The 24,175-nt window shown below is 40.7% G+C and overlaps 1 protein-coding gene across 1 annotated transcript in view; it reads left to right on the top strand.

Annotated features, from left to right (window-relative positions):
• HECW2 (HECT, C2 and WW domain containing E3 ubiquitin protein ligase 2) overlaps positions 1 to 24,175 on the top strand; it is a 307,281-nt gene that overhangs the window by 246,163 nt on the left and 36,943 nt on the right. Inside the window, 4 exon segments of the mRNA XM_046019114.1 lie at positions 7,160 to 7,243; positions 12,312 to 12,421; positions 22,055 to 22,175; positions 23,809 to 23,922. Of these exon segments, the coding sequence (XP_045875070.1) occupies positions 7,160 to 7,243; positions 12,312 to 12,421; positions 22,055 to 22,175; positions 23,809 to 23,922 (429 nt within the window).

The following is a 24,175-nucleotide window of genomic DNA, read 5'->3' as shown; positions in this document are numbered from 1 at the left end:
GTGCTTTTCTCAACCTTACAAGTGTGCTGTTCTCAATCACAAGAAATTATAAAAATTGGTTTTTGCATACTTGTATATTACGGCATCAGCTCAGTAATGCATGGTCCACTAGAGAGTCTCATGTAAGAAGTTTCAGTTAGTGATATCGCAGACGTGAACTCCTCAGTTGTCCCCAAGAGATCTTAGAGATTCCAGACGGCAAAACAAGACAGAGCAAAAACAAATCTCTCCTCTTTTGCTAACCACAAAATAAGGAGAACTCTGTTTTTTTTCTTTCCCACCAGTTCTAGCCCCAACACACACACACACACACGCACACACGCATGTACGCACACACACCTGTAGTCAGTATCTGTTCCTGTCAAGGTACCCCACCCCCCAAACGGAAAAAAAAAACAACAAGAAAGAGGAAATTCAAGAAGGTTTCTACTTTTGCTCTACACCCCACATTATTATTTACAGCAGTTTCACGTATCTTTAAGTTTCCACCATCGGAGATATTGGGTGATTTATTCTTCCTGAACAAGGCATCCAACAGTATCATTATTCTTCAGTGATTTGACAGAACCTTAATAGATTCTACCGGAGGGGAAAACTGCAGGCCGCAGTTGGTAGCTTTCAGTTTTGTTTTGTTTTTCCTTCTGCTTTTCAGAGTCTTTTTTAAAAATTAACTTATTCTTTTTAATAAACATATAATGTATTTTTAGCCCCAGCGGTACAGGTCTGTGAATCACCAGGTCTCGGCACTTCGCAGCACTCACCAGCACACCCCCTCACAATGTCCATAACCCCACCCCCCTCTCCCTACCCCCACCCCCCAGTAATCCTCAGTTTGTTCTGCCAGATTAAGAGTCTCTTCCGGTTTGTCTCCCTCTGCTTTTCAGAGTCTTAAAAGTCTCTAGCCTCCTAAAGATTGGTAAGGATTTTTATTTTTTAGTGACACCTGGGGTCTTCAGCTGAGCACATTCTTTTAACGTAGATCTCACATGGTAATCTATTGGTAAGAAATTATTTGATAAGTTTTGAAAAAAGTTTCTATCTTATTCCACCTTATTTATAACTCTGCTTATCCTTTCTAAAACCATTTACAGAATTTGACCATGAAAAGCATATGCCGTCATGACAAGCACAGAAGGAAGCAGGAACATAAGTCAGGATATATAATGCTGTTCCTCTACAAAGACTGTGTGTCACAGTGCACTTCTGTTTTCTGAAAAGTTTTTGGTAGCTGAGCATTTTGCTTTATCACAGCATCATAATGGGGAAGTTTGTGTGTCTAAGAGAACATTCTGTTTTGTATGGTTAAAACTGCATCGTAAGAGGCATTCCCACCAAGGCAGGGTGTGGAGGCCGCTGGGGTTCTTTAATCTCATATTTCAGTGATGTCTTTGATAAAAGATTGATGCGTGGAATAGAGCCACTGAGTAATTGTGTGTCAGCGGTAACGGTGTGATACTCGCATCCTGAGCCAAGGGTCCTCAACTGCAGTGTCGCTCTGCGTACATTCCTTCTCGCCGGTGGCGCAGTCCCTTCAAAGAAATATCCCTTCTTTTTCCCCTTGGGAGATTCAAATGGGTGCATCTATTTATGTTGTGTTTCTCCTGTTTAACTTGTGGTTCCTCCTAAACCAGGGGAAAGCCAGCAGTGTATTTAGTTCCTGTGCCTATGTAGTTTCCTCTTCCTTGAGACTCCACTTGTGTTTCTTTTGCCGTAGAAAGGCTACGGTTCTTTGCAATGGGATATGGCTTTAGCTTTCCCCAACTACTTAAATCTCCGCTCCCTCTAACTGTCATGTAAATGTGATGCTGAGAAGTTGTCCCCTCCTTTTTCTTTTCTTTTTTTTTAAATCTCAGAAGAGATTTCTTTCCTAGGCTCGGAAAATCAACCTCCAAGAGTCGGCACTACCTCCTTCAGGCAGGTACTGTCGCCCCGTGGGTGACTGTATCCTACTATTGGCTCTCAGTGGAAGGCAGTACTCATACTAAGAAGCTTTTTGTATGTGTGGCATTAAAATAAAAGCCAAAATAAAATGTTCTATTATTTCATTCAAAGACAAATATATTCATTAAGAAAAGAACCCTTTAACAGTGTTTTATTGGAGAATATAATGAGCACAAATTCAATAAAATTTCTGGTGTTAGTATTTGTACAACACCATATTATGTGCAAAGATCTACATGTCATAAAACTGAATTAAGAGTTGAGAATAATCCCTCTTATGTGATTATTAGGTCTAGTCCATCTTTCCCCAGGCATCAATGTAAGTATTTTGGGGTCCAGGTTGATTCCATTTCTATTTGTCCATGGGAATCCACAGCAGACCTGTATTTCCAAACCAAATGGGAAGTTGAAAGGAAAGTTGATCTTTGTACAGCGTGGCCCTGGCCTTCAGCTCAGACCATGCTTGTGACTGCAGCAGAGCATGAATGGTCAACTGAGTAATGAATAGGAATCTTCCTGTCTTAGCCTTACACCAGTAGAGAAGTCATGGTTTTTTTTGTAAAATTGCCCTCAGGAAGTTTTTTAAAACATGTGTTTTTGAAGGTGTTACTGAACTGAGTCTACAGGAACCATGTGTGCCCAGTCTGCAATCCGGAGAGTTTTGTGGTTTCGAGGCCTTACTGCTTCTGATTGTTTCTGATCATGTGCCCTTCTTTAACTTCACCAAAAATGTAGGTTGGTTTCAATGAGAGTATTTTCTGTGGGAATTCCAGCCCCGAGACCATGTTCATTGTCCTCAAATGCTCTTCTGCGAGAGTTGATCTTCTGGGGTAATTCTGTGCACTTGAGGAAGTGGTTACAAAGATCTAAACATTATGGGGGTCTGAGTTACAAAGATCTAAATATTATGGGGGTCTGAGTTACAAAGATCTAAACATTATGGGGGTCTGAGTTACAAAGATCTAAACATTATGGGGGTCTGAGTTACAAAGATCTAAACATTATGGGGGTCTGAGTTACAAAGATCTAAATATTATGGGGGTCTGAGATACAGCGAGAGCCAGAGACTTTTTCCTGAGGTTGTCACGATACAGTTAACTTGTTAGCGCCGCAGTTGTGAGTTCTTATTGAAAGGTTGCCTCCTTACCTGTCCTTGCACCTCCCTCGCGGGGTCTGTGTTAGCACATGATATGCTTCAGCTTTCTGATTCTTTTTCTCTGCCACGACACAAAGATGGTGGCTCATTCCGGAGGCTGAGTGGAGGCAGGGAAATTTGTTAGGAGCGAGCTCTTATTTGAGCATTGACTAATCTTGTGCCCTGCTATGTTTTATTGTGCATTCCTAATGCTGTACCTACGGCACAAAGCTAGGTACTTGGGGAACATAAAACTGAAGGAGGAAGGGCTTTTGCTCTCAAGAAATTCATGTTTACAAAGGAGTTATGTTGTAACTGAGTGGCCCAGTGAGGAAGCCCAACGGAGGAAGTGCTGGAATGTATTCTAAAGGTCACAGAGAAAGAAGCATACCCATGCAGAGAGGGTCAAGTGATAAACGGTTATTTGAAAATGTCATCTAAATCCTCATTATAAACCACTAAAATTGAATAGAATTTCTGCATTAAGGTGAATGCAATAACGTTAAGAATTAGAGGACTGCCACTGATTCCTTCTAACTCTATAAATACATAAAGTAAACTTGAACAAATATAGTAATGTAACTTTCAAATGTCCCTTTAATCAGAGTCATATGGTTCTTTCATGGTATTTCTCAAGCTTGTTATATTTATTTCAGACACTGAGTGGACTCATGGAAAATTATTAGGAGCCAAAACTTATTTTCCATTCTAAAAAGAAAAGAAATATTACAGATCTATAATGTTGACTTTAATTACTTTTAATGAAACATAACTGTGCACAGATACAAAATATACATTAGCTTCTTACAGCTTTTATGAGCTTTAAAGCCAAAAGACATATAAGTTACGGGAAAACTTTAAAAAATAACATTTAATTTAATGATATTAACGTGAGATTTTGTTTTTCAGAAGCCAAATCACCAATATGGAGACCATTGTCAGTAGAAAGATGCATTTGTACTTTTTGATTCACTTGTGTTTGACTTGTATCTGATTTTGATTTTGTATCTAATGGTTCATCAGGTGCATCTGTGGCAATGTGCGGTCATCATTTTTCTTAACAAATAGCTAGTTTTATCTAATAATTTACTCCTAATTTTATTTCTATCTACTAATTCATTGTTTCATTTAATACCCCAAATGCAATACTGAAGAAAAAATATATTATTAAATGTACCCTGTGATGATTCTACTCCTCCTTTTCTATTTGTAAGTTATCATAAAACTTTTGTTCTTGGAATAAGTCATAACATCGTTGGTGTTTAGTTAGCATAAATGCATAATTTACTTTTTAAGTCCATTTATTTTATTTTCTCTTCAGCCTGTGGCAATATAAATACGTAACCTTGCCTCACTTCATCATTGTCATTATGCAAATCAGTACTGCAAAACAGAAGTTTTGTCTTTTTAACTGGTAAGAGAATTGTGCATGTAGGGCAGACAGGGACTGCTGTTACCAAACTGAACATCAAGGCCCCGCCAGCCTCGGAGCCTGCTCACCAACACTTTGGAAGTTTCTCTCTGATCACTTGGCACCAATGTCTTATAAATGCGAACATGGGAACTGAAGTCAGATGGCAGCAGTCAGTTATTAATGTTATTCAGATTATCTAACATATGCCTGCCTCAATATTAGCAGTTTTGATCGTCAGTGTGAAAACACAGAATTTTTAAATTCCCCGAGAACTTGAGAGTATGTCTGTAGATTTCTAGTAGACAGGAACACACGCCTGACAAATGCTGGTCTATGGACTATTAGGCAAATACCTAATAACCAAGAAGTAGTTCCTGTTTGGTTTTGCTCTTCTTAGAAAAGATTGGCAACATTTCTGAGGATATCTGGTGATGTTCTCTTCCTCCGTCTTGATCTGCTCTCGACAGTCAGTCAACCAATGCGCTCTCTTTTTAGGTGAAAGGACTTTGTGGAATGGGAGTGTGTGTAAGACCTAAACAGAATTCAGTTAAACAAATAGAACGGCTTAAATATTTTCACGTAGGACTGGAAGTGACCTCCTCCTTTCCACTGCACCGTGAACTCTTTGAGAGAGGAGCTAGGTCTTCTACCCCAGTGTACTCCCAGTGCGTGACACCATGCCCAGCCCCCAGCAGACGCTGAGAAAGTATTTGCTGAAAGAATGAATGAACGTTGGTCTGAAGAGTTCTTAGTGGTGTAGTCTGCGTCAGGTGACATGCTCCAGCGTCTTACTCCTGAAAGTGTATGACCCTCAGCTCACCGGGGCAGTGAATTAGCTGGCCTGTAGAAGACTAGCCTCCACTTGCCGCTGGTGTGTTCTGGCCTAAAGAATCAGACCAATTCCTTTCACTGCCTCATATAGTTAATATCTGGACAGTGATAAAAAGTTCCCCCGTTGTCATATTTCCTCTGGTGTCTTTCCCTGTCCTCAGCCTGTCATTCTTGCGAGTCAGGAAGCTGTCATGTTTTCCTGACTCCCAGGAAGCATACAGGCCACAGTGCAGAGCACGATCTCTTTTGTGTCGCTCACCTCACTCTGTCTTGCTCCAGTTAGAGAAGTGGAGGAGAGTGCGCGCCCTGTTTGTCTTCTCATCTGTTGTTTGCCTGACTCATTTTCATGATAGGCTCCGGAGATAAACTGTGTATTTGTTGGAGATAGCTTTTGATTCTTCAAGATCAAAGCATGTTATTGCTGACCCTTACAAGAAGATTTCTTTGGTTAAGTTATTGTTCATTTTTTTCTCCATGATAACGTTTCTCTAATTTAGCTTTTCTAACCAATTTCATATCTTGTACCAAAAAAAAAAAATCATTCACCAGATAGTGCTCCCTGGTTTCCGTCATGTGCTTCAGACATGTGATTGTAACACTTGAGGGAAAATGTTCCGCTTTGTTCCAGTCTTCAAACTGGAACAACTAAGCAGAAAGGCTGGCTTTTCCCTTCTGAGCAATTTCTTTACACACGGGTCTGACATTCGTTCCTTAGGTGTGCGTATGTGAAACTCCTGGCACGGAAGGTCGGAAAGGAAAATTTGGTAATACCAGAGATTAGATGCTTCGTATGCTAATGTACTATTTAAAATGAATCTAGCCAGGAGCAGCCAAACTCTGTATCACTCCTTGTAAGCTGTGTGGCTGAAAGCAAAGCCGTTGACTTTTCTGTACATTATGGAGTTTTCCATCTCAACAGTTAAGCCTTGTCCTCCACCTCGTTGTCTTCAAGCTTGTAAAAATTAAGAGATTTGGAATTTGGAAATATGAAATACAGTAGTACTTTATGAAAATATCAAACAGAAAAACAAGATAATCTGGAAAGAGGAACTAAATCTAAATAAATACTTTTATCAAAGATGAATATTTTATTTCATAGTGTACAAAAATCAGACTATACTGTCATTAGCACTTTGAGTTAATTGAATAGTTGTGTTTATTCCTATGTTCCTATCAAATGAAATGCTTTCAGTACCATAGTTTATGTTATTTTTTTCTTATAAAAATGAATGTGGTATGCTTTGAAATAAAATCATGTAAATGAGAGGAAGCAACAGGGAAATTTTTATTAAAATTGTTTTCATATAAAGAATTGAAAATAGTAGCATGATGACGGCTCATCAAACAAAAAGAAAAGCCTGGTGTTCTTACATCTATCTACAGTAAAATAATGGTAGAAATCGCTCACGTTGTCGTGTTTGAAATGTGTACGTGTAAGTGTATATACCTTTGCACAGGCACACATGTAATGTGTTCTACCGACTGTGGTGACTAAAGGTGTTTCAGGGTTTCAGTTATTTCAGAGAACCATGTGCCTTTATGTTGAATATGTATTGAATAGATCGTATCTGCCTCCAAGTAGGAATACGCTCATGACGCGTGATGTAGAGGTGTGCCCCCAGGACAATAGATGACTGTCCGTATACACTCACTTTTTGGAATAACAGGGAATCAGCCTGAATGGCCCAAACATTTGCTTAGATACAAGCCCACGTAGGCTTTACTTCAAAGCAGAGACTGAGTTGTTTTTAAAGGGTTTTAAAAATGGTGCCTAAGGCACGGGGTTATGTTTCAAAAGTCCATCACATCCATTCTGAGCTGTTTGTTTGCTTGAATAGGGAGAAGATCCAATTTATCCGAACCGAAGGGACCCCAGGATTGGTGCGTCTTTCAAGTGATGCTGACCTTGTTATGTTGCTGAGGTATGGAACGCCAGTTTTTGAAGTAGACAGTTTTCTGTCATCGGATGTTAAGGAGCATTTTAGAAAATGTTATCCCAATATTAGTAGCCTAAAAATGGCTCTGTTATTCTTAAAGACTGTGGAATACTCATGTGGAAGATGTAGGATGCAGGTTTAGTGATAACTTGTTTCAGATTGCATTTCTTTTTTTTTTTTTTTAAAGATTTTATTTATTTATTTGACACAGAGAGAGACAGATCACAGGCAGGCAGGGAGGCAGACAGAGAGAGGAGGAAGCAGGCTCTCCGAGGAGCAGAGAGCCCGATGCGGGGCTCGATCCCAGGACCCTGGGATCACAACCCGAGCCGAAGGCAGAGGCTTTAACCCACTGAGCCACCCAGGCGCCCCTCAGATTGCATTTCTTAGTCTGAGATCTTTTTTTGATTTTTTTTCTTTTTCTTTTTTTTTTTTAACCCTGGTGATAAATGAGGTGGTATTGGAGAAGGGAAAGATTAATAGAGGCCAATGGCTAGAATGTTCCACTCACCAAATGGAACGCAAGCATGTACAGGGCTTTCTCCTTTGGAGTAAAAGGTCATATTTATATTTTCTTTCAAATTCTTTCCTCCAAATGTGCTTTGTTTTTTATTTTTTGTTTTTTGTTTCTTTGTTTATTTTTTCTGATTTGATGTGATTTTTTCAAAATGAATTTGAGAGTTTAGGTTTGGGAAATTAGATCAGAAAGTTGAAATTTGATCCCTGGTACTCATTGCTAACTTGATAGCCCTTCATAAAATTGACCAGTTGCATTTTCTTTCCTGATGGTTAGGTCAGCTTTGTTTTTAAATTTTAGAGTAGTTGAGAAAGGAAACTGGCAAGTTTTCAAAAGATTTTTCATTTTTAATATTATCCCTCAAATGTGAGAGACTAGAATAAATTAATGCTTTGCTCTGCCCAGTAGTTGGGACACCCACCACCGTAACCTCCGAAGAATTAAAGGCAAAGTCATACTGAAACAGACCACACACCGTTTTATTTATCTTAGAGTGCTAACAATCTCATTCACGATATTCATGATGATCCTGACCCTCACCATTTCTAACTGCCTACATGATAGTTGCCATACTTGTAAAACTGAAGTCAAGAAATTATCTTCCTTTCCTGGATAGTTGGAGCATAGTTCAAAGGGATATATAATCACTTCCCACGGAGACTTTGCTTCACCTGATCCTGAACAAGACCTATTGGGAAGCAAGGGTCACTTCTCAGTCAAAGGGGTGACCTATGACTAAGTTACACTGAATGAGTTCTAAGAACAGAATACAGTGTGCTACATGGTCAGGAAGACTGTTGGTCAGTTACTGTGTAATATGATGTTTCTACCATAGTTTGGTTGGTAATGAAATAGTTCTGTTGTAAAATTCTAGAAATTCTAGAAATCTAAGGTTTTTTACTTAAACTAAAGAATTCTGCATTTGGAATTAATAAAAACACAATGATCATAAAATAGAAATCATGACTACCATTCACCTGTTCTTAGTTAAATAATCTTTAGATGGTGTCCTAAATATTTTAAGTTACAGTATAACTTAGAATATTTGTGCTTTTGTAAACACTGCAGTTTTCATGAGTTTCTATGTGTTCTATGGTTGAACTTAAAAATACTTAAAAACTGGGGCACCTGGCTGGCTCATTGGGTTAAAGCCCTGTCTTCAGCTCAGATCATGAGCCTCTCTCTGCCCTCCTCTCTCTCCGCTTGTGATCTCTGTCTGTCAAATAAATAAATAAAATCTTTTAAAAAAATACTTAAAAACTGATACATATATATCAGTTTTAAGTATATATATGTATGTATCTACATATATATACATATGTGGTGTATATAGATACACACGTGTGTATATACATATATATATACACATATAAAGAGCAAAGCTACATTTTCCTCCATTTGAGGAAAAACTATATTATCTGAAGTTAATTGGCCTTTGGAGAAGTATGAGAAATTCATTTATTATATAATAGTTCTATAATTATTATATTCAAATGATGTTATTAAGTTCTAGACTTATTTAGATGATCAGATGTATTTATTAAATTTAATAATTGTACATAGTGACACAATGTATTACATGTGGATGCTTAATAAATAATGTTTAATAGTTATTGAAACATTTTCAGATGTCCCTAGTTATTTTTTATTTTACTTTGGAGTTTGAGTCATTTGAATCAGTGACTATAAACTCAAGCAAGCAATGGACTAGTTGCATACATAGTGAAAGACTTTGTGTCTATTTTTATACTTTGCCTATTTCCTTTTTCTTTTTTTCTTTTCTTTTTTGTTTTTTTAGATTTTATTTACTTATGAGAGAGAAGAGAAAGAGGGAGAGCACGGGGTGTGGGGAGGAGAAGCAGAGGGAAAGGGACAAGCAGACTCTGTGCTGAGTGCTGAGCACTGAGCCTGAAGTGGAGCTCGATCTTAGGACCTTGAGATCATGACCTGAGCCAAAATCAGAAGTCAGATGCTTAAATGACTGAGCCACCCAGGTGCCCCTATTTTTTTTTTTAAGATTTTATTTATTTATTTGACAGACAGAGATCACAAGTAGGCAGAGAGGCAGGCAAAGAAAGAGGAGGAAGCAGGCTCCCCGCCAAGCAGGGAGCCTGACACAGGGCTCGATCCCAGGACCCCGAGATCATGACCCAAGCTGAAGGCAGAGGCTTTAACCCACTGAGCCACCCAAGCACCCCAGGTGCTATTTTTTTTAAAAAAGGCAAATCACTCCTGGTACAAATGGACTTGATTATCAGCAAGCTGCAATATTGACATGCCACAGCTCTAGGAAATTATTCCATTCAAAATAAGCCCATGTAAGATTGTTTTCAAAATAGCTATTATAAAACTCAAGAATTTTTAAATGACGTTGTTACATTTGTTATTAATTATTCTGTATCATATATTCTTTCATTAACTGAACTCCTGTAAAAAAAATCTGCCTCTATCATAGCTCATATATGAAATGATTGATTTATTTGACTGTTAGAATTTTGAAATTTATATAGTGAAAGATACCATATATAAAAGCATAAAGAAAGGTAACAAACTAGAGGAATATATTCACCGCACGTAAAATGGAGATATTATGAATATGAGAAGAATGCTTTTAAATCAATTCAGAAGAAAAGAACCCAAAAGAAAAATGGATAAAGGGTGTACAAAGGCATTTCTTAGGAATTGAAGTAGGAAGAGCCAGTAAACTGGGGTGCCTGGGTGGCTCAGTGGGTTGCGTCTGCCTTCGGCTCAGGTCACAGTATTTTGTACAGTTGAAAAGGCATGTGTTATGACAGAGCGCTTCTGCTTTTAGGTACATCCCGTATTTATACTAAAACTCCTTGCTTGTGCACAAGGAAATATGTACAGGATCTTCATTGCACCATTGTGGACAAAAGCACAACGTTGGGAAAAAGTTGAATATTTTTCGAAGGAGCTTCAAAAGTACCGACGTTTTGGGCTGGATGCGTGCTTGTTGCAGGGAGCTCTTTTGTCTTCTGCGCATTGTGACGATCAGCATGGTGGTTTCTAGCCACTAGATACACACGCTCCCAGTTACGATGACCAAAATGTCCTCAGACATTCCCCAAGGCCCCAAGCGGTGTGCAAGAAGGCAAAATTGCCTCAGTTGAGTGCTTATAACCTTAAGGAGTCCTTTTCTTTCTTTCTTTTTTTTTAATATATTTTTTTTAAAGATTTTATTCATTTATTAGAGAGAGAAAGAGAGAGAGCACGAGCATGAGAGGAGACAGGTCAGCAGGAGCAGCAGACTCCCTGCTGAGCAGAGAGCCCGATGTGGGACTCAATCCCAGGACTCTAGGATCATGACCTGAGCCAAAGGCAGTCGTTCAACCAACTGAGCCACCCAGGTGCCCCAGGAGTCCTTTTCTTAACCTCTGCAAGAATGAACTGTTGCCACTTTTTTCTGAATGTTTCCTAACAGGTTTCTAGATTTGGCCAAGTTTGAGGAAAACCTACCTCTGCCTCTTAATTAAAACACACACACACACACACACACACACACACACACACACCACAAGTTCTCTTATTTTACTGTTGTTTCAAGGCTTTGTCAAATATTCCTCAAGTGTCTTGTCGAGTGTCAAGAGCTAGTGTGATCAATAGTACTTTTATCATAAGATTTAATGAAAAGTCTGGGATTCTAAGATCTCACATCCCAGATGATTATCTTTTAGGAGAGTCCGAGAAAGAGAAATTTCAATGTGGGAAAGAACAAAGACACTGGATCAAATGTGAATAATCTGAGATCAAAATCCTCATATTTAAAAAAAATTATAAGGCCAGAATAAACAAGGGAGCTAACTATGAGCAGCTGTAATTGTTTAGGAAGTGTTTTATTTTGCTTTTAATTCTCCAGTTAAATCCTAAACTCTTTGAACATTGAGACTCTGTCATATATTTCTTAGAATGAAAATAAAGAACATACTTTGTGTCTCTGTAAAGGATTCTTAGTAAGCATTGTGTATTGTGTGTTGAATCTTATTCTTGAAGCTAAAAACCCAGGTACTATGTTCAAGCAAACGTGTAAATTCAGAGTCTCATATTAAAGAGGCAAAAATAGGGATGCCGGAGTGGCTCAGTTAGTTAAGCGGCTGCCTTCGGCTCAGGTCATGATCCCAGAGTCCTGGGATCGAGCCTGCATCGGGCTCCCAGCTCAGCAGAGAGCCTGCTTCTCCCTCTCCTTCTGCTTGCTGCTTTGTCTCCGTGTGTTCTCTCCGTGTGTATCTCTCTGTCAAATAAATAAAATCTTAAAAAAAAAAAAAATAAAGTGGCAAAATAGAAATCGTGTTGTCCAGAGCTGGTAGGAAAATGGGCACACGACCAGAGCTTCCACAAAAGCCACAACAGGTGGCTGCTTATCCCAAGAATTAGCTACAGGAGAGAGGGGACAAGTGCTCCCTTTGGGATGTGAACTGGACCTCAGAGTGAGAAATCAATCGTCTTACTCATTTGGAAGCAAGGCTTTTCCCCATTGCTTTGGCTAAAGTGTGCATTTTGTTTCTGGTCTTTCCCCAGTTTATTCGAAGAAGAGATCATGTCTTATGTGCCTCCACATGCCTTACTGCACCCCAGCTACTGTCAGTCCCCACGTGGCTCCCCTGTGTCCTCGCCCCAGAACTCACCAGGTAAGTCCACCTGTTGTGCTCAGTGAGTCCTCTGAGAAGCGTACGCTAAGACCATATGTTTGATTCTTCGTAACGGACACTGAGGGGGTCCTTGGGTACGTCTTCAGTGTGAGCACGGGCACATGGTCTATGGCACTTAAAACCGGCTTGTTCCCATGACGATTCATTTGGGCAGGAAGATGCTGACTTTCCAGAAAGAGAGGTTAAATGTTAGCAGTATGATGTGCTCAGATACAGGATTGGCTTTTCATTATGTTACGTAGTGTCTATCCTGGAAAATACTAGGACACAAAATAAAATACTCTGTTAGCTTTTGGACTGAAACAAGTTTTGGTTCGGAGACAGATTCAAATAAAAAGAAATGTCAGCTTTCCAGAAATAATACAGAATTAAAAGTAGTTTAATGGAGTTCGATAGGTCTTTCCTGCAGTAATGACTAACTACATTAGATAGGAAGACTAGAGACACAGAGGCAGATAGAACATGTTGACAGATAAAACAAACTAAAATATTTAAGTGCAAAATCTTTTTGAAAGATGTATGGTGTGAATGAAGGTGTGAGCGGATGTATGGATGAATAAATGATAGAAAATGCAGCTTAGGAAATGGTTTTTTTTTTTAAAGAAAGTAGTTATAATGTTGACAGAACATTAGCTTTGTATTGTTTACGTTTTAATAACTATCAGAATTTAAAACTGTTTTAATAGAAATCTAAGTGCTATTATGTGTTACTAAAAGCTGCTCTGTAGTCTTTGATGTATGACTTGTTTTCACAAATCCTATGTTAATGAAGCTAAAGCCTAATTGAATACCACAAACAGGAAAAGGTCTATTCATTTGTTCTTTTAACGCAGATTTATTGAGCATCCAACTGTGATCCAAGCACTGAATTAGAGTCCAGTGCTACAAAGATGAGTAAATGCATTGTCTCTGCCTTTGAAGGATTCACGGCAGGGCAATGAGTCAACAAATGACTCTGTAAAGCCGTGTAGTTGGTTCTGTAAGGAGAGGTATGGGAACTCCGATTTGGGAACTGTTCTTCCCTCAAGACCAGCAGTGGGTGTTTGGGGATAAAGATAATAGATATTGTGGGAGACTTGAAGGATGATGAAGGTGGGCCGGAGGAAGCAGGGTGTCCTACGTGAGTGAGCGAGTAGGATGACCTAGGCCTCAGAAGTGTGAAAAAAGTTTAGGGCCAATTAATAGCTACAAGTAAGAGCAGGTTCTCAAAGCTCAGGTTGGAAAGATAGGCTAGGGCTGGTTGGTCATTGACGCCTTACTTTGTAGTTCCTATGGAGCCACTGAAACTTGGCAAATGGAAGAATATCCTGTTTTACAAGGAACAGTTTGGTGGCAATATAGAGGATGGTTTAGAAGATGAGATAATAAAGTCAGAGAAACGAGAAACCACTTGGGAGGTTGTGTTAACACAACACTGTTGCGTTAATACAGGTGTTGTGTTAATACAGGTTAATACTAGGACCCGCTGAAGGACTGGACTAGAAGTGTTGGAGAAATAGGAATTAGTTCAAAGGATACGTAGGATATAGAGACTCAGGACTCTGAGTCCAAGTAGGGAAGATTCTGAGGTCCCCAACACCTAGACTACTAGGCAGATGGCAACACCATTTACCAGGGAAGGAAAAAGATTAGACTGAAAAGGAGGGGTAGGAGGAGTTTAGTTTTGAGCATGGTTTGTTGAGGACTCTATGAACCATCCAACTAGAGATACCAAAGACGAATGGAAAAGACAGTCACGGAGCTCAGGAGAGGCTGGTGGCTCAGCATATAGGTAGGCTGGTAGTGGTTGAAACCCAGGGCAGATTGGAGGAACCAGGGAGGACAAGCCCATGGAAAGAAGAGAAAACAGAGGATGGGAACATGAGGAACTCCAGTATTTCAGGGATGGGCTGAGAAAGAGGAGCAAATGAAGCAAAGAGGGCCAATGGATTTTGGAAGAGAATTAGGAAAGTCTTTTCAGGGAAGGCAGGCTTCAAGGAGTAGAGAGTGGGCCAAATCCTCAAAGCATTCAAAAAGGATGAGTCCTGAGAAGAGGCCATTGGATCTGAAAATCACGAGGTTATAAATGGCCTTTTCTAGAGAAGTTTCTTTGAGATAAGAGGTTATAAACTGGAATGTGACCACTTGCAGAATGATATAGGATGTGAAAGTAGAAGCCAGAAGTGTAGAATATTCTTTTTATGAAGTATGGGGATGAAAAGGAAGGAAACTAGGACAGTATTTAGAAGGAGAAGATGGGTGAAGGAAGAGGTTTCAGGATAGGGAAATTGAGCATGTGTGTGTACAGAGGTCAGAAGATGTGTGTGGGGGGAAACTAGTTTGTCGAAGTAGCAGTCAAACCACAGACCCATGGAAAGGCAGGACACTGGAGACAAAAGTGAAGGTCAACTTTGGAACAAAGCAGGGACATGTATTTTGATGATCCAGGATGAAAAGAAATAAGTATATGACACTTCAGCTAGGTTTCAAGATGTGGGGGAAAATTAGTGGAATTCAGAGCCGGCCTCGGTCTTTACCAATGGTCTGTGTCTCTGGGCAGTTTACTTCCTTCCCTGAACTTGAATGTGATTTTCTATAAAATGGAAGTAAGAGCAATCACCTCCCATGGACACTTGGAGGAGAATGCTTGCCTGCTGCTTGCAACACAACACGCATCCGATAAGTGTTAGTTTATCCCTTTTTTCTTTCTTTCTGGAAATCTGATCCTGAGAAGTATAGTTTGTCAGTGTTCAAGCATTAATAACCAAAAAATAGGAATTCATTTCTCCCTGATTTGCAGAAGCTTCTGCCTAAGTATTTAATCATTCTGTCTGGTCTTTATCTTAGTTAGATCCTATGATGAAGTTCAAATGGATTATCCCTTTTCCTGATGCTTTGTGGTTAAAGAAATGAAGCCTTGTGGATTATTGCTCATTTCAGTCAAGACTGTCCTTCCTGGGGCTTTTCTGCAGCCTGCCCTCCCCAAGAAAGAGGTAGATCAATAGGTTCTGTCCGTTTCCGGGCCCGACAAAAACATGTGCTCCTGGGGACTGGCTAATCATTCTTTGAGACTATCGGAACATTCTAAAGGGCGACTAATCATTTAGCATCACAAAGGAACATGAGTAACCTATGATAGTAGTAAAATGCATTCTGGAAGCACATTTAGAGTCCAACATTTTCCAAAGAGATGTAGAACCCAAATATATCTAAATTGCTAGCAGCGTTTGTGGTGGTTTTAATTTACAGGGAGAATCATCTCCATATTTTTGGACTATTCAATTTCAGGGGCTCTATTTGATCTTGAAATTGGGATGAACTGCCTGATACCAATGCAAGTTATTGTAACTGATTCCACATGATCTTACAAGGCCAAGACTAGCTAAAGTCATTTGCCCTGTGGAGTAATCTTCTGATTCTTTGAGTACAAAAGCATCTTCTTCAACCACTTTCCTGAAGCTTTTTTGTGAAAAGCATTTTGGATGTTTTAAAGTGGTCTGTTCTTCCTTCTTGTGACTAGAATTTCATCCCTTTTAGTGGTATGAGCATAATACTGTGAAAATTATGACAGTAACAAATTTGAATGATCTTTCAGAATGCCTTGGGATCGGTAAACTTTCCATACTTTTCCTTATTTGAGCACATTTACGTCTTTTCAAGTGCAGTGGAGAGAGGGGCTTTGGAAACTTGCTACTTTTTGCAGCTGTTAGAAAGCTCACCTAAAATTGGTCAAAATTTTGGAATGTGAAGGTTTGTTTTTCTAGGGCCGTTATAATGCCAATCCTGACCTTAGCTGTGCCAGAAGGGAAAAATCTTTCCAAACACCATGTAGTTCTTATGCCAAATATGGGACCCAGAAGTTTATTTAAGGACCTTTTGTAAGTCCACATTTCTAGGAATTTAAATGCAATAACACTTAATTTATCTAATATTATTGGAGATGTGCTCACATATGTGAATTTTCCATGTAACCAAAGCTATGACTAAGTGTCAGAGAATTTAACCCACCATGTACTGGAACTCTTTCCCAAATACATTATATTTCTCCCTGCTTTCCTATACACAGTGCATTAAAGATGTTTCAGGTTTGGGGGATCATCCTGCAGAGCTGTTACAACTTGACTAAAACGGGACTATCTGGAAGATAGGCGGGCACCAGCTCACATGCAACAGGGTTAAACAGACCAGACAGCACGGAAGACCCATGTGGTTCTTTGCTGAAAGTTGTCTTGAGGGCATGGGATATGCACAATGAGACCCCTTAGGGCCCTCTTTTCTTCTCTTTCTCACTTGAAAGTCAGCATCTTGGCTGCTGCTTTTCTCATCTCCTGCTCCTTTCCTCCCTTCTTCACACACTTCCCCCATCTTGCCTATAGTCCCTGAAGTAGCTTCACGTGGTTGACCCTTGAACACTGTGGAGGCTAAGGGCGCCAACCCTGCCATGAGGTAAAAAACCTGCGTATGACTTTTGACTCCTCCAAAACGCAACCACTGCTAGCCAACTGTTCCCAGGAAACTTAACCCATAACATGAACAGTCAATTAGGTCAATACAAACATTTCATGTATGTTGCATGTATTACATCCTGCATTCTTACAGTAAAGCAAGCTAGAGAAAATGTTATGAAGAAAATCATGAGGAAGAGAAAATACTACAGTTCTGTACTGTATTTAGTAAAAGAAAATGCACATCTAAGTGCACCCATGCAGTTGAAACCATGTTGTTCAAGGATCAACTGCATTTGCGTTTAGAAAAAGTGTTACTTCTCTTCTCTTTGCTCAGCCCCACAAAGATGAACAAGGTACCAAACAGTGCAGATGGGGGATGGTCCCTGGGTGGGTGGAGATGGGGAAGTTGTGATTCCAGAGACTGAAAGACAGCCAAATACTGTCTGTGCCATAATATACGGGTATTTTTTAATTTTATTGTTGTTCTTAGTCTCCCTTGTCCCCCCCATCCCTAAGGCTGTGAGAGAATGCCCGTCACTGGTGGGCCTTTCAGTTTCCCTCTTTAATATATTGCTCCTGATTTGCACAGTCTAAAAAATCAGCTTATTAAGTTGGTTTTTAAAAAATAAATGGTGTGTAAATGAGGTGTGCCTGGGTGACTCATTTGGTTATGTGTCTGCTTTCAGCTCAGGTCATGATCATGGGGTCCAGGGATGGAGTCCCACATCAGGCTCTTTGCTCAATGGGGAGTCTGCTTCTCCCTCCTTCTCTTCCCCTCCCCCTGTTCATGCTCTCTTTCTGTCAAATAAATAAGTAAAAGCTTAAAAAAAAATAAACCGTGTGTAAATGAAAACATCAGCAAGCTCAAAACAGTGACCTAGAGCCTTTCACTACTCTTAGAGAATAAAGCAAAAATGCAAAAACTTTGGTAATTGTGCTTTGGGTCAGCCATTGTGGAGGTGTTTCTTTCCCCTTAATTTAAATTATTGAGCTATATTCCAGAAGAGCGAGTCTTCCAGAAATTATTATAATGCTTGATGGTTTGTTCACTAACAGGGAATTATAAAAAAAAATAATAATAAATTTTTTAAAAAGTCATAGACACGTTTTTTAGAGAGTGAACCAGGAGAGAAGTAGGCTTCTGAGCTACCCCAGTACAGAGGCCAGAGCCATGCTGGATTAGGCCAAACTCCATCCCATCCCATGCAGAGTGAGGGCCAGTCACCAAAGCCATCTCAGATCCTGGTGGCACATCCGGAGTCCAAAACACCCAGACTTCCTAGTGATTTGATGCCGGAATCATTCTCCTGTGCCCTGAAGTATTTTGTCAGGTAGAATTCTTTAGTTTGTACATGATTATACAATTTCATAATGGTAAGTGGAAACAGTATCCTACTATTATCATACTTCAGGTCTGCCTAGCAATGATAAAGGAAAAAACCTAATATCTGTTACTGAAAATTTTCCTGTGAGTAATTAACATAATGCTGACTGGCCATGAATGCTGAATGGCCATGAAGTCAGCCATTTACTTGATTACTTCCTAAATGTAACACTGACTGTTTTGTATCTGACTTCCTTTTTTTAAGACCATAAGGTTACTCTCTCTATAGCAGTCTTGAATCCTAAAACTTTACTTGTAGTTAGGGTTCCCATACAGTGCTATTAGCTCAATCTTCCAAGGTCATTTTTTATTTCTAAAGTGGAAGTAACAGCATTCCTGCCCTGGAATTTCTTGGCAGGGCACCCGACTTGCATTAAGAACTTGACAAGGGCCAACAACATAATTTATTATAGTTTTTAAACCATGAAGTAATGTGTAAATGATGTTTTTTCATAATAGAACTATTAGCAAAAGAATTTTTGCATCTAGCAGTTTCTGTCTCCAGAGTTTCTGTAATTGGATCTCTTCACCTAGAGCATAAATGGAGTCAGAGCTAATTTTTATTATGTGTCCGTATTGACAATGATGGAATGAATTGTGGCATTTCCCACATCCTTTTAAGCATCTCAAATTATACAGCAATAGTATATGTGCCTTTTTTTTAAGCAATCAACTTTAGAGTCTGAAAGATTTTTATTCAGTGTTTTGTTTTTCTTTCTCCTCTTCCCTATTAATAATCGCCCTCTTGAAAGCTGACTCATGATGGCGGCTTTCTGAGCCATCTAGGTTTACTAGCTTACAGGGTCTCGGGCTGCAGGACCAACAGCTTTATTCTGTCACCCTTGAGTGGCCCTGTGCTACGCTGCCCCGTCCCTTAGCTATCCAAGAGTGAGATCACGATCCTTCATGTTGCAAATGATGCCTTTCAAATACAGGGGAAGCATTGCCTCTGTGTTGGTCTCTGGATGTTCTCCAGATGTTCCATTGGTTACATTTGACCTTCCTATAGGGGATAATGGTTCTCAACCTTGGCTGCATATTGGATTCATCTGGAGAGCTGCATGAAACCCTTATGCCCGGGTCCCGCCCCACAGATTCTGATGTAATATGTCTTGGCTGTGGCCTGAACATTGGGATCTTTTAGAGCTTCTTAAGTCAGTGAGGATTGAGTACCCACTGCATAAGAGGCTTCTGTATCCTAGAGCTTTTAAGGTCAAGTTTATTCGTTTCCTTTATGACGTAGATCTTAGATCTTTGGGTAAAAGATTCATAAACATGCAAACAGCTCTCTGGACATATCATTGATCAGTAGCCGATTTTATTAAAATCCATTCTTAACACCCCAACACGTTTCCCCATGTCTTTAGTATTCACCTCTCTGCAGAGAATGTCAGTAACAGCTAACTCACAAAGCATCCTACTGCCCGAACTCGTTCAACGCACAGATGCGGTCCTCATCTCTCACAGGAACGCCAGGACTGTGTTTTCAAGTGCCGGGGAAGGATATCCACCTGAACGGCTCTCGTCTCCAGCACAGTCCGTAGAAAGCTTCACGTGCCCCTGTCCACCAGCAGCTCCCAGGCTGCTCATAGCGTCCCATAGACCTGGCTCAAATCCCACAGCTCCCACGCACGGACACGTGACGTCAGTTTCCTTAGTTACCAAGTGGCGGTGGCGGCGAGGACCATCATGCCGGCTTCGTAAACCTGCCAGGGTTCCCAGGATCCTGTCTGGAAGGCGCATGGCTCTGTACGCACCACAGGCGCTTCACGAATGACAGGGACGGCCGCTGTTTAAAGCTCCATGTTGCCATCCGAGCTTCCCATGTCTCTTCCCTACTTACTATCTGTTGGCAGTTCTTATTTCACGTTGTACGTGCTTCTCTGAGTCACCGCAGTCCCCTCAGGCCCGCAGAGCTGCAGCGACTCCTGGCCAGGTCGCCCCCCGCAAAACCCCTCCTTTCCTTCCCACCCTGAATCCACCCAACACACGCTGAAAACCCCTGCTTGAAAAAAACACCATGTGTTTGTAACTGCCTCGCTCAGGAACCTCTAACGTCTTCCCACTGCTCACTGCACCATGCTCAAACTCCTCAGCTCGGTTTTTAAAATTCTTCACATAATCTGGCTCGAACCCTCTGATGAAATTTCCCAGTGACTCGGCAGCACTCCCCTGTGCGCCAGGTCAGTCTCTCGGGGCCTTCCAGACAGGCTTGCCGCTTCTCCCCGCCCCTGCTGCCCTGCCCCAGTGTAGGATAGAGATCCTCCTCTGTTTACAAGGCCTGGCTCCCATAAAGCCTTCTCCTCATGGCCTTTCCCATCTTGATCTCTACTTATCCTCATTTGCTGTTACTTTTCTGGAATACTGACCCCAAATGCAAAGACCGAGGGGGGCCAGGCCGTTGGTATCATTGAGTGGTTGTGGCACAGACTTCATTTAAGGGAACAGCTGCCCGGTGTGGCCGTAAGGAAAGTGCAGGCCAGCTGTTGCAAGGTTCCCAAGTAATCTTCAAGAGAAAATCTGTTTTGTTTTGTACTTGAAATCTCCTAATTTTTAAATGTTGGAAGTTAATTTAAAATCTTTAAAAACAATTGTATGCCAAGCAAACTAGGTCATCGGGGCTGGGTACAGCCCAAGTCTGTATGGTTTTGTCCCCTGTGCTTTATAGTTTGTCCACCTCCTAGTTTAGGACTTAATTATCTGTCTGATTGTTTGATTTGTTTTATTTCTGTCTTCGCAACCAAAATACCCACTTCAGCAGTCCCGCCGTACTCAGGTTGAGCATACGTTGCTGACTCTGACACAGTGTTAGCAATGAACAGTAATCACTTAGTTGACTCATTAAAGAAATATTTAATGAGCTTATGTGGTATGGAATGCACAAGACTCCACAATTTTTATTTTCCAGTCCCATTCATTGTGTTGCAAAATATTTCATGGAAACGTGCAGTGTTTTTGTCATGGCTCTGCGTCTGATTCCCATATTTATCATCAAGGTTTTTGTCCCAGTTTGTTGGTTAGTCACCCTGTGGTACAAAGCTAGACTTTTCTGCAGAAAGAGGAACAAACTGTGTTACTTTTACGCATTATTAATGAAACTTACCATTGGATGACATATGAAACATCTTTAGATTACCTGTGGACGATCCTAGCGCTTGGCACATATTAAAAGTGAACAAATCGCACTATTTATTCTTTGTGCAGCCAAGAAACATGTGAGTCTACAGTTATGCCTGAATTGTCTGTTTATATCAAGGTTATCCTACCTTACAATAGAAAATGTTTGTGATTATAAGTCTAAAATAATTCTTATAGTGCATATCTAAAAATCATTTTGTGCATTTTCACAGGGCAAAGTCTGGAAACTCACTGTTCTTGGTTTATACACCACATACTTTCACATTGTAACTTCCCATCTAATTGCCATGATATCATCTCAGCAGCGAGTGGAGGGAGATATTTCACCCTGAACAGTTACCATTAGACATGAGTAATTTTGTTTGACTCATAGACTTTGTACTGAAAAGGGAAACATATTTGACACACATGGGCACCATTGTAACTATGCAAACAGGATTGTTGTTCTCAACCAAAATGCCACACAGCAATATATTAAGACTTCGGTCAGCTCTGCTAGAACCTCCGATGTGGGGGAGGTGAAAAACGAAGGCACGGAAGTAATTGTGTCCTTTCCCTTGTCGACTGTGGTCTCAGCCCCCTGGCAGTATTTTGTCACGGTGATGTGACGAACATTGGGACATTGCACAAACCCAGACCTTCTCTTTTTGTGGTTTGCCGCAGGTACTCAGCGTGCCAATGCCCGCGCTCCAGCCCCTTATAAGCGAGACTTTGAAGCCAAACTAAGGAACTTTTACAGGAAGTTAGAGACAAAAGGATATGGCCAAGGCCCAGGGAAATTAAAGTAAGTCAAAATACAATCCTCAGGACTGGGTGACGGTGAGGAGATGGGATGCAGTCGGGAACGTAGAAAACGGATTCCAGTTTGGGATCACAGCCTCTGCTTTAGCTGGTGTAATTATTGTGGCATGTGGCAATTACAGGCTCATCTATGACAGAGTTCTGGAATTAAGCACCACTCAGCTTAAGGTTTTAAAACAAACACCACATTCCCTATAAAAATATAGGCAAAATAAAAAGCTAATTTGTTTCTCCTGAAAAGTGCCTCTCTGTTCACTTACAGTGTTATTTGTTAGAGAAAAGGCTGGCACGGTGTCCTCTACGGCGCATCACTGTCTCCTGACCTGACCTGAGTGTGGGAACACTGCTCAGCTCTGTTTCGTTCTGTGAACTAAGCTTCACTTGTCCAAAGAAATATGTCATGACTATTGTTTCTGCCTTTCTTTACCCAACTTTAATGAGGAAATTTAAGCATCATCATGTTATTTGGCCTAGAATTTTGTTCATTCCCCACTTACCTGTCCTTCCTTTATCCCCACCTCCACCCCTGCCTCATGGACCCGCAGAGATCTCTGTGCCCCCTGAGAGAGGTCGGGGAGGAAGGGTCTCCACAGCCACACTGCCATGACGCTGGGGGTCTGCGAAGAGGCCCGGGAGTGGTCCCACCGCTCGCCAGCTCACTGCCCCGCAGAGGGGCCTGGCTCAAGTGTATACACAGGTCCCCGTTTCCTCACCCTTCAGCACACTTCGGCCTGCCGAAACACCCCACCTCTCCGAGCTTTGCCTTTCTCACCCTTCACTTAAGAAGGTCTGGAGGGGCACCTAGGTGGCTCAGTTAGTTAAACGTCTGACTCTTCATTTCAGCTCAGGGTCATGAGTCCAAACCCCACACTGAGCTCCATGCCTAGCAGGGAGACTACTTAAAAACAAACCAAAAAGGAGATCAGAAGCTCAGCTTTCCCTGTGTCCAGCCTCCCTTTCATTTCCCTTTCCATGACTATTTGCACTGAAGGTAAATTTTATCAGCTTCAGGATGACTTTCATGATGATCATCACAAGTGGATTAACGGGCCACAAGTATCATTCATTTGTAGCTGTCACTTGGGGAATCTCAGATTCACTTAAGTTAAAAATTAAATTAAGCGCAGGCGTAAACCTGACTGCTTTGGAGAACCTGGGGAGGTTTGGTTTTGTTTGTTTGTTTTTTCCCTCTCCTGGTTCGCACAGTCATCTCTGTGCATACTTAGTAATTGAATTCCTTCTAGGTGCATTCACACTTAAAACATGACCTCATCGGACTGTCCTTCCTCAGTAAACAAAAGTTTTGTGTTTGTATTGTTTTAAAATCATCTTCCTTCTGGGATAAATTGATTTGACCATTCAGAAAGAGCTCGGGACTTGTTTGTATATGTTGTAGGTGGGAATGCTTTGCTTACCAACAATTCGCTTGATGTAAGTTTTGCTTCTGCTCTTAAGAGTTCAAGATAAATATGCATTATTGCAGCCAGCAGTGTGTTAAGTCACTCCCCTTTCCCCCGGTTAACTATGGTAAATGAGAAGGGAATCAAAAGGGCCCAGTTCTAGAAAGATAAGGATTAGGAAATAATCTGATTTTCACATTGTCTCTTTATGGACAGGTTAATTATCAGAAGAGATCACTTACTGGAAGATGCTTTTAATCAGATCATGGGCTACTCCAGAAAAGACTTGCAGAGAAATAAGCTGTACGTCACCTTTGTCGGGGAGGAAGGGTGAGTGGAACAGAGGAGCGGCGTGTGGAGCACGGGCTGGGCTGAGGAGGGCTGTGTAACCACGTGGTCATGGTCGCTGTGGCTGCCTGAGACAGGAAACCATGCTGGCAGGAAATGCCATTCTCAGACACATAAACCGCTCAGCTTTTTTTTTTTCTTTTCTTTCTTTTTTCTTTTCCTTTTTTTTTATGGCTTTTTCTGTTTTTTAAATCATTTGACAGAGAAATTAGTTGGTAAATACTCATAACTATAG

Source organism: Meles meles, chromosome 9, assembly GCF_922984935.1.
Source record: "Meles meles chromosome 9, mMelMel3.1 paternal haplotype, whole genome shotgun sequence".
Classification (NCBI taxonomy): Eukaryota; Metazoa; Chordata; class Mammalia; order Carnivora; family Mustelidae; genus Meles; species Meles meles.
This window is presented reverse-complemented; position numbering and strand designations above follow the sequence as displayed.